The following is an 11464-nucleotide window of genomic DNA, read 5'->3' on the forward strand; positions in this document are numbered from 1 at the left end:
TATGTGAGGGGTAAACTACCCCTAGGTGATATTTCATGTTATGTGCAACTAGTTGTGGGTGCTACGTACGCATGGGGTTATGAGAGTCCGTATGTAGCTAAAGCATGTTTATGTCTGGGTAGACTTAGGACTTTATCATGTAATAATTGAATTATTTGAACTCGTTCTACTGGCTTAATTAATTAAAGTTATAACTGAATTTGGTTTAGCGATAAATATATGTATAATAGGCCGAGCCTTAACACTTTGAGTTGTGGACGAGCTATTTTGAGAAACGGTAAAGATTATATTTGTTTTGTGATGCATGTACTACATTGTAAACACGTGTCTTGAATTCGGTAACTTCCTTCCTTTCTTGTGGAACAGGCCGAATGCTTCGGCAGTATAATAGATGCATCTATGGTTCGTGTCGCTTGACCCTCGGCAGTGTACACATTATTCTGGATTGGGCCGAATGACCTAGGCAGAATCGTGCGTTATATCGCTAGTAGTTCGAATATTCACGAGATAAACCTTCTACCGATGCCCGACATTTTATGGTATTCCTTATTTATTTGATATTGACACTTGACATTTTCTGATCTATTAAGGTAGGATAAAAGATCGAGAAATTTATACTTTAAAAGAAATAATTGGAAAATTATGAAATTTACACATTTACTCCACTATTGTGGTGCACTTCATATTTGTTATGAATTATCACATTATTTTATTGGACCTCTAGTAAGTGTCGATGTTGACCCCTCGTCACTACATCCCTGGAGTTAGGCTAGATACTTACCGGGTATGCGTTGATTTACGTACTCATGCTGCACTTCTTCACTAAATATGCAAGATCTGACAGGTTCATTTGGTGATCACCTTGGCGCGTAGGCGCATCTGTTGAGGAGACTTTATGTGAGCTGCAACTCAGGCTATGCATCGCAATCCACCGAGTCTCCATCATACTATTTATTTTATCCTGTTTTATTTACATTCTGGACAGATGTTGTATTATTATTGTACTCCTTAGAAAATGTTCATGTACCTGTGAGACCGGATTTTGGGGGTTCCTACGGGTTGTTCGTTATTGTAGTTGTGTAAATATCATCATTTACTCTGTAAATTTTTTTTCATACTATTTAATGAAGGAAACTTACAATTTCAAAATACTAAAATGAGTAATTAAATTGATCAATCACCATTAGTTTGCCTGATGGCGGTGTTAGGCGCTATCACGACCTTTAGTGGATTTTGGATCGTGACAACTTTATATGCTCCATTTAGTGAAGCGAACGTGGTAACAGTATATGATAAGTCTGAAAGAAGACAAAATAATTTTTCATGACATTATGAATGTACGAGGACATGGCAAGGGATGAAATAATAATTGTCATCACTACGGTAACTATAAAAGGAGAGCAATAAGGGTTCTCGAAGTAATCCTTCAAGAGGTGAAGGAATTATTTACCATCAAATTGGTATGTGTTATAAAGAATTATATTTAAGGTAAATGTCTATATTTTATAGAGATTCTAGGGTTTGTTACTTTGTGGCTAAGTCACTTTTTCCCTATAAATAGAGTGGTTCTGTTCCATTGTAAATCATCTCAAATCAATAAGAATTTTCTTTCTACTTTTCTCTGCAATACTCTTATTCTCTTATTCTATTATAACACTATATCAACACGAGACTCCAACCAATTGAGTAGGGGATTTAGGATACGTGAATGGTTCTCAACTTATACATAATATTGAGCATAATGATTGTCAGTTGTTCCATGAACTTCCCTCAGAAATAAATTCTGGATTTAATGTAAGTATTTTACCTTATTTGTCTATAATAATTTTTTGACATTCTATAATTTGATTTTAAATACAAGCAAAGGCAATGAATTTTGATTATAACTCTAATCGAGTTTGTAAGAAATTATAATCACCCGAAGTGGTAAAATTTCTATGCCTTGCCATGATCAAATTCATGTATGATTGTGGTCACAAGAAGTAGAAACACATCCCATTGAATTTGCTTCATTCTCTTTCTCTTAAGAGAATGTGGTAGCAGTATGTGATAAGTTTGAAAGAAGACAAAATTATTACCGTGAAGGTATCAATGGATGTGGACGTGGAAATAGACGAAATTATAATCGTCATCATTGTGGTATTGAAAAAAAAAAAGAAATCTCAAAATAATCCTGCACTATGTAAAATTAATGTTTGTTATCGATTTGACATAAAATTTTGTAAAGTACATATAGATGACTATGGTCCATTCATGATGTGAATGTGACAAATGTGATTTATGAATACATATTCATTATTGGAAGAATGTGAAAGTGCTAGTGGTAGTGGATATACCACATTAACCTCTAGAAAGATGTTTGAGATAAAATAAGAAAATAATTTTATTATTATGCCATAAAAGTTCGTTGATCACGTACCTATTATGATTATGCCAAAATATTATGGCAATATGATTATTATAGTGCAAAAGTAATGGAAGTAACATATCTTACCTATAATAATTTTGACCATGACCATAATGATATAACTTTCACCATATGGATGTTGATGAATATGTAGTAGTATAAAATTAATTGAGAGCTTTGGAAGAGCCAATTATACTATTTTGGAGAAATAAAATTGAATATCATTTATCAATGAGACAGTGTTGTAGTAAGTCTCAAAAAAAACTTATGGAATTTCTAAAGTATTCGCGAAAGCGGTTGGTTATATTGATACTATAAATAAAGGAAGGATTTAATATCTTCTCTACAATTTGTAGCGGGGTAATATATATGTGAAAAACTACCCACTGTATTCTCTAGTTTGTACTATACAAATAAAATAATGCCATAATAAGGTAGAAGTTTATTGATATAAAAATCCGATGATACCAAATTTTTTCCTCATATTATTATAAATATTATATATACTTTCAAAATATCATAATGTTTAAGGCTTTGAAATTGATTTTCTTGCATTTAAACTGTTCAAATATTTGTTAATTACCTTTTCAAATTACATTGTGATGACTTAATTATCCAAATCTATTATTTACATCCACATACATGTTTTATAATATTTTTTACTTCATTTTTACATAGCTACATTTGTATTTTTTGAGCTATTTACACAATTTCGCGATAATAGCCTATATTCTATATATAATGGCGTTTATTATATTATTCATGCTAAAATAGCATTTTTTATATTTTTATAATGTCAGGCTATTATTTTCAATCACTTTATTGTATAGGTAATATTTTTATTATTTATTAATTGTTTTTTAAAATAATTTTAATAAATTTCGTATATTTAATTTATAGCCCCAACATAAGGCTAAATTCGGACCAAAATCTGGCCCAAACCATTAGCCCAATAGCCCCAGCCCAAACCAAATGACCATTGTGACCAACCTGGTCGGAACCCATTTTAAACGACTCGCCTCGCTTTTCTTTTTATCCTGGCCGTTGATCTCTCAAGATCAACGGCCCACGATCACCCTACCCCTTTAATTATCCCAAACCCCGGTAACCCTACCCATTTCTCTTTGAGATGCCACCCCCAAACACCCTTACTCTCCTCTTCGCTCTTCTGAAGAACCCTAGTCGCCTCTCCCTTGAATCCCTTTCCTTATCCCGTTGATAATGGGATTCCACCATTTTTTGCTTATCATATCTATGTTTCTCCGCCACTGGTCACACATTTATGATATTACTTAGGTACTTGCCCAATTTTGGCAAGTACCATCTCCATATCGGACTGGAATCGACCTCAATATTGGAGATTTGGATAATATTTCGTCCATATACATGAAGAAAAGACTTGATTCTTCATACTAGTTGGCTGATTTTTAAGCATCGAACCCTAACTAGGGTTTGGAGTTTGATTTTTTTTCTTTCCGATTACTCTACTGATTGCATGTGATATTTTATTTTTCTTGTTTATGTTTGCTTGATTTCTTTTCTTGTCTACTCGCCTGATTCAACACTATATAAACCCTTCCCCAAATCTCCTAAGGGAGACATTAGTCACTGTTATTCTCTCACTCTCACTTGTTCTATATTATTCTAAAACTTGAGCTCTTGGCCGGCTGAAAGCCAAGGCCATCGGAATCCTCTCTACCCCTCTAGTGCGAGCACTGCTCGGGGCGCATTCTAAGCTTCTGGGAACTCTGACGCACTAGGGTTTAGAGTTCTTGCTTTTGTTCTTACTTTGCTATTGATTCTCCTCTATTTGTTATTAAATCAGCAAATTTGTAAGTGTTCAATCCCTCACAATTATGTTTCTTCTCTGTTTGTGTTCATGCTTCTAAACATCTGTTTTATGTGGACCTTTCTGAGCCAATATGATACTGTGTCAACCTCACTTTGAATTGCTTCCACAACGCTTCATCAGAACTTGTATGAGTTTGCTTATGGTCATTTAGGATAGTCAATTTGGGGAAATTTCTAGGCTGCTATGTTTGTTTGAGGATATCATGTTTATGTATGCTTAAATTCCTACATTGATTGTCTAATATTGAACCCTTTTCTCATGTCTTACTTCGAACACTTGCAATGAAACTCCTATGGAATTAATACCGTCCCGGAATTTGCTTTAATGAGTCCCTTTTTGTTGAACCCTTTATGTGTAATCTACTGTTACCCAGTAAATTGATCCCTGATCATCCCATATTGCAACACTGTTTTAATATCTAGACAAACATGTTTCTCTTCTATTTGTAACTTTGACGATTGTATTCCTCGACTTGTTAATCCTGTACCCTCTAGTATTGCCTAAACTTCTAATTGAATCTCAATGAATTTAGCTTCTTCTGTTACACATGATCAATTGGTATAAGTCTTGAAATCTGCCTGTCTTATTGACCTTATATTGTTATGTTTACCCTGAGTTATTGGATTTTGAGTCTTTGTGTTACACCCAGTATATTCAGTTGTTTATCGACTGTTGTAAGACGACACCCACCAGTCTGTTTGTTATATTGTTTAGGTTCTCATGATAGAAACTTGCATGTGAATTGGCTATTCTCTTAACTACAACTCTATCTGTCTTCTACGATTAAAGTTCCTAAGTCCAAAATCCCTTTGACTAGTTCTAAATCATGCCTTAAGCTTGATTTCTGAAACTTGGCATTGTATATGTTCACTCTGTTAATTAAATAGACATGCCTCTTAGGTCTTCCTAGTGTGTGACTGTGTTCAGCACGCTACACCCTTTCCCTTTGTTGAATAATTGCTCACTCATAAACTTATGTTGTTTTCTATGTAAAATTTGCCCTGTTGAAAATAAGCCATGCCGATTCTCCTAGTTCTCATGTTCTCGGCTAAATCAATCCTGTCACTTTTGCTTCTGAAATGTCATGTGAATTCTACTAGCTGTCATATAATCTTGTTGCTATGAGGCATTGCTTCAGGGTTGTTTAATTGATTTCATGTGTGCTCCATTAACTTATGTGGTTAAGTTGTCAATCTGTAATTGTTGGGCTTGGTATAAGTTTCATGTGTGGCCCTGGGCTGTGCAAAGGGACACACTCTCCTGTTTCAAATGCGTTTGGATCTGGGCCTGCTATTCGTAATAAAGGAAGCTTGTCGAAGGCCCGGGCAATGCTGGGTTTCTCTTCTTGGGCTTGTTCCCAAGTCTGCAGTTGTTCCTTTATATAATATTTGTACTTGTACTCATTATCTCGGCCTGTAATAATTTTTAAAATAAACAATTGGGGTCTTAATAAAATCGGGGGGAACAAGTATATTCTATTTTACATAAAAGGGTAGAAAACATGCCTATAGGGTCTACATTCTTTGTTTTCTATTTTGTTTGACATGCTCTATTTCTTCACACTCATTGAAAGCATGCTTATAGGAAATTGCACACACTTCACTCAATTGTCTAAAGCATGTTTTGAGTATTTGCTATACTTGTTTCCAGGTCTACTATTGTGCACATTTAGACAGCATGCCTATATGATACAATAACGCATGTTTTGCTAATGTTCCTCTAGATACCATGTCTCTAGGGTTTAACTTAATCAATCAATCAATTATTTTTATTGCTCTTAGGATGATGCCCTTCCAGATACCATGACTATAGGTTTTGTAAATAATTAATCAACTACTTCAATTACACGGCTCCTTTAGATATCATGGCAATAAGATTTTTATCGACTTATCAATTACTTTGTTATTTCATCGCATTGCCACACTTAGACAACATGCCTATACGGATAAAGTATATAAAATGAATTTCAGTTATCAACTACTAGAAATCCTGCCTATAGGACAAATGTCATATGCCTAGACACATATTTATAAAATCAGCGCGGATAATTCTGAGTTTACAAACAGTTTACTGCCTCCTCGCCTAAGCCATTGAGAGCAATAACGTTGCACATACTCTGCTGGAATTTAGAATCACCTAGAAGCCATGCCTATAGGACTCTAAGTCTTAATTCTGAAACCATTTACTGCCTATTCTGCCGCGTGCATTTGTTTTCCATGTGTGGAGGCTAACTTGGGCCTTTAATTGTCTTTATGTGAAGTCCTATCTGTTTTGAATGTCACCTAGCCTTCTCATTTCGAGTAACCTAAATTCTGTTTAGAACCACCTCATAGTAGGTCCAAAGCCTCATGAACCACAGGTATGGGACGGGTAGCGCACGCATAGGATATGGTTTAGAATGGAATTAAAACGCCTTAAGTAATAACTTCAACATAGTAATCGGGTAGCATGAGATGATAGTCTGTGCCCGCTGAATAATATGAGCAACCCCTACATTAAGGGAGTTGCAAAGTATTTATGTTGCACGGGGTGATCCTTTAGGCTAAAAAACATAGGACCCCCCTTTTTTTTATTTATATACTTGTTATTCACACTTAGTTATTTAACGTAGGCTAATGTCGTTGTACCCTTTGTAACCTTTATGATTTGTACTGATCATCAATTCTTATGTGTTATAATAAAGTTTTCAACTTTTATACCTTTCCTTGTTTGATCACCTAGCCTAATCATCTAATCCACATAATTTAAATTTTGGCTGAGACCCACAGTTGTGGACCTCGAAGAGTGCCTAACACCTTCTCTTTGAGGTAATTTGATCCCTTACCCGATATTTGGTGATGTACACTAATCAAACAGAGTTATTTACAAATAGGTGCCCTAACACACCTTAAAAATCATTAGGTGGTGACTCTTCTCTTTTAATACCTCTCTTAAAATAGTTTTCACACGTCGAATCCTGTTTTCGCGAGGAAACGGGCCGCGGCGGCATGGTGACTCTGCTGGGGAGTTACACTTAGGCTCTTACCATAGCGAAGTTGGCTTATGTGGATTAACATATATATTTGTTGACATGTACATCCCTTCCTTTATCTTTCTTTATTTCTTTAATTTTTTATGGCATGTACATCATTTCCCTTATCTTCTTTTATCTGTTTAATTTGCTATACCATGTACCTCCCCTCCCTTATTTCTCTTTATTTGCTATGATGTGTACGTACTCTCCCCGTTTCCCTCATCTTGTCTAAGACTGCTATATCATGACTCTCCCATCCCTATTTCTCTATCTGCTTCATTAAGTTCTCGCACATTTTCATGAGTTAAGCTGACTTCTCTCTTTCTGCCTCTTTTCTTTTCTCTTCTTTTCCTTCTCCTATTCATCTTTGCCATATTAGTTAATATTTTATGCACTTTTATCATGCAAATACTTGACAACAAGTTACTATTTCTGCATAAAGCATGCTCTACATCATACTCCACTCATTCTTATTATCAACATAGCGGTGCTTGATGAGTGTCTGCGCTTTCCTGAAAACAACCTCTTAAACCATAAAGACTTATTTGCGGTAGACTAGTGCCTTTCCCTCTCGAGTTGTCCACTTGAGAGCATCAGTCTAGACCGTTCTATAAACCACACTTCGATTTGAAATATACATGCATCATGATGAACCTAGTATGAATTGAGACGTCACTGACGTAACAACTCACTTAGATAAAACCTTGTTCAATGTCCGACGGGATTTTCATAATCATAAAGGACACTATCATGTTATTTGCATTACTTGGAGAAAATGTGTCAACATACTAATCGTTAGTGCGTAAATAGTCAAATTTGGAAGAGGGAAGGGCTAACTTTTATTTGTTTGAAGAAAATGAAGCACGAAGTCCCCGAGTTCGGTATGGTCCAATATATCCCGCCATTGCTAATTGACTGGTGGAAAGACCTCGCACTTTGTGATAAAAATCGTGTGAGGAGGGTATTGGGTAACCTGCTGTCTTTGCTGAACATTCAGCCAAACAGGGAATTGATTGAGGCTGCTACCATGTTCTGGGACGAGAAAAGAGATGTTTTTCAATTTGGCAATATAGAAATATTTCCTCTCCTGGAAGAAATAGTGGGGTTCGCCAAGTTACCATGGGATAGTCAAGAACTGCTAGTGCCAGAAAATCGCACTCCCCGTGGTTTTCTGAAAATAGTGGCTTTTAAAAAGAATGATGAACTGCTGTGTCTAAAGAAATCATACACACCATTTGAGTTTCATTACGAGCGCTACATGCATAGCAAATCATACCGTCTTCATCATGATAAAGTAGCAATTACTTATTTAGGAAGGGTGCATCGCCGGGTTTATATTTTTATTGTCTGCTTCTTGGGGTTGTTGATCTTTTCAATGCAAGGAGGAAGCATTCACACTCTGTTAGCCATGGTCGCCAAGACCTTAGTGGATGGCATTGAGGGACAAGCTTATACTATCATCCCAATGATCTTAGCTGTGATATATCGTGCTCTAGATCGGTGCAAGCATGGATTCAGACACTTTGAGGATTGCAATCTATTGCTATGAGTCTGGCTCTTGGAACACTTTCAGAGGGGTGAGTATCGTCAATAGATTATGCGAAGGCCATTGAATGATTAAATAGCCAATCATCACCCAAAGAAAATGATGTTTCTTCCAGACAGGTTTGCAAAGCCTGGAAATGCTATGAGTTGGGTGCGTATCTTCAGCAATCTAATAGACAAGCAAGTGCATTGGATGTTTGAGTGGTTTTCTAGTAGTGAGCGCATCATCATGTCAAAAGGGACTACTCACTTGGTACTTATCAGGCTACTAGGCATCTACCATTACAGTTCTATAAGGGTAATGGGGCAAGCTGGAAGGAAACAAGTCATACCTCGGGTTTCCAACATGGTCCAGTACAAGGTTGATTGCAAGGGAGTTGTCATCCCATTCAAGTTCGAATCGCAACACATGTGGAACCAAAAGAGCATTGTGGAAGGAGAAACTATTGAGCCAGACAGGTATCACGCCGGCCAAATGTACTAAAGGATAGGATCATAGATGAAGTGGTTGAGGCATATGTGAAGTACAAGAGGCTACGCAAAAGGGTGTTCGAGTCTGAAGCTAAGCATCTGGAGTAGCACAAAGTAAACATAGAGGCGATAAGGGAATGGAAAGAGATTGCTACTAAGTTATCAAAGCGGTTAGAATACTTGTAGCAAGGTCTAATGGAGCTGGAAGGGAAGGTGAGAAAGGGACTTTGGGATTGTCAAGGCATGAACGATGATGAAGGAGGAAAGCTGGCAAAGGCTTACTTATTGCTGGACATGCATGATCTGGGAATCATAATTGATGGGGTCAAGAGAGCCAAGCATGGAGAAGGTCCTTCAGGGACCAAGTAAATGATGTTCTTCACCACTTTCTAGCTTATATTAGATTTCGATGTAATAAGGCTTAATGCCATTAGTGATTTTATTATTTGTCGATTTAGTAAGAAATTGATTCGGTTTATTTCCGCACTAATGAAATGAAGCAAACGTTGACATCAATTTTCTCCAAGTCTGTATGTCGCTTATGCCTACCTCGGGCACAATGAGGTCCCCAAATTAAGATGCGAATCATTGCATGACTTTTGCGAAACATGTTTAAATATTGCAAACACTCCTTTAGTTCACCTTACTGACTTGGTTACCTTTTTATTTTTTTTTCTTTATTTATTCCCACTCCCAAAGGTTGGTTCGTGCATACTGGCATCATCAACATACCACACTAGATCCAGAGGTCCTCCACCTCCTCCTCCACCTAGCGACCCAAAAAGCAAAGTAAGGGCAAAGGGAAAATGAATAATTTAAGTGGTATCCGAAAAGATCATGCTAATGTGGCAGAAAATGTTGAAACTTTAGATAGTAGAAGCACCCCGGGGTAGAATGAATTAGTCTTATGTTTGGAGCAGAAAATCCTAGAGTTACAGGGCGAACTTGAGCAGGTTTGAAATTTGGCATACCTCTCCCTCAGTCTCAATGTCCCCAACATCAACAAGCAAAATCCTATTACCCAAAACTAAGAACCGCCACAAAACACATAAAACCAGAATCCACCACCCATAGCTCCAAATCCTCTCTCACCACACCAGTATCATAATCCTGCACCTCCCCAGAACCTTAACCCACCGCCAGTGCAAACCCCTCAACAACATCACCATCATCCAACTCAATACCCGCAAACCACTACTTACCACACTTCCCAAAATGCACCGCTACCCACTCCCGATCCCTAAAACTCAACCAACGACCACCCATATAACCAAGTTCCAATTACTCATCAAAACAATCTAATATATGTGGAAACCTTACCCCATACCCCGCAGAAAACCCTATAGATACCTGAACCGACTGAGAAGGACCTGCTCATTCAAAACATGGTAGAGGAACTCAAGAAATTTACAGGGAGAGTCCAGAGCATTGAAGGTAGTAAATGCATTGGAGGTCTGAATTATGAAGATTTGTGTATTCAGCCAGATGTGGAACTGTCGGAGGGTTACAAACCTCCCAAGTTCGAAATATTTGATGGCACTAGTGATCCGAAGGGGAATTTGAGAACCTATTGTGACAAGCTTGTGGGAGTAGGTAAGAATAAAGAAATCTGCATTAAACTGTTCATGCGAAGTCGTACAGGAGATGCCCTATATTGGTATATCAGTCAAAACCCGAAGAAGTGGCCAAATTGGGTAAGTATGGTATCAAAATTCATGGACAGATTCAGGTTCAACACAGAGAATGCGCCAGACATTTTCTATATCCAAAAACTCAAGAAGAAGTCGACAGAAACCTTCCGCGAGTATGCTACTCGTTGGAGGTCAGAAGCCTCAAAGGTAAGGCCAGTGCTTGAAGAAGAACAAATGAATAAGTTCTTTGTTAGAGTTCAAGATCCGCATTATTATGAAAGGTTGATGGTCATCGAGAATCACAAGTTCTAAGATATCATCAAGTTAGGAAAGAGGATAGAAGAAGGAATCAAGAATGGGATGGTGACTAATTTTGAGGCGCTGCAAGCCGCAAATAAAGCCTTCCAATCAGGAGGAATCTCGAAAAATAAAGAAGTGGGCACTGTGATGGTAGCTCATGGCCCTAAGTCTCCCCTCACATACCAAACACCTCCACCCACATATCAACCCTCACCCCCAAAATACCAATACCCTGCCACCACCTA

The 11464-nt window shown here is 37.3% G+C and overlaps 1 protein-coding gene across 1 annotated transcript; it reads left to right on the plus strand.

Moving 5' to 3' along the window:
- The first annotated feature begins 10673 nt into the window (after positions 1-10673).
- On the plus strand, positions 10674-11231 carry LOC138907655 (uncharacterized). Its single transcript, XM_070198261.1, has one exon. It carries the CDS (start codon positions 10674-10676, stop codon positions 11229-11231), a length of 558 nt encoding a protein of 185 aa, XP_070054362.1.
- The last annotated feature ends 233 nt before the right edge of the window (positions 11232-11464 follow it).

This window comes from Nicotiana tomentosiformis, chromosome 3, assembly GCF_000390325.3.
Source record: "Nicotiana tomentosiformis chromosome 3, ASM39032v3, whole genome shotgun sequence".
Taxonomy (NCBI): Eukaryota; Viridiplantae; Streptophyta; class Magnoliopsida; order Solanales; family Solanaceae; genus Nicotiana; species Nicotiana tomentosiformis.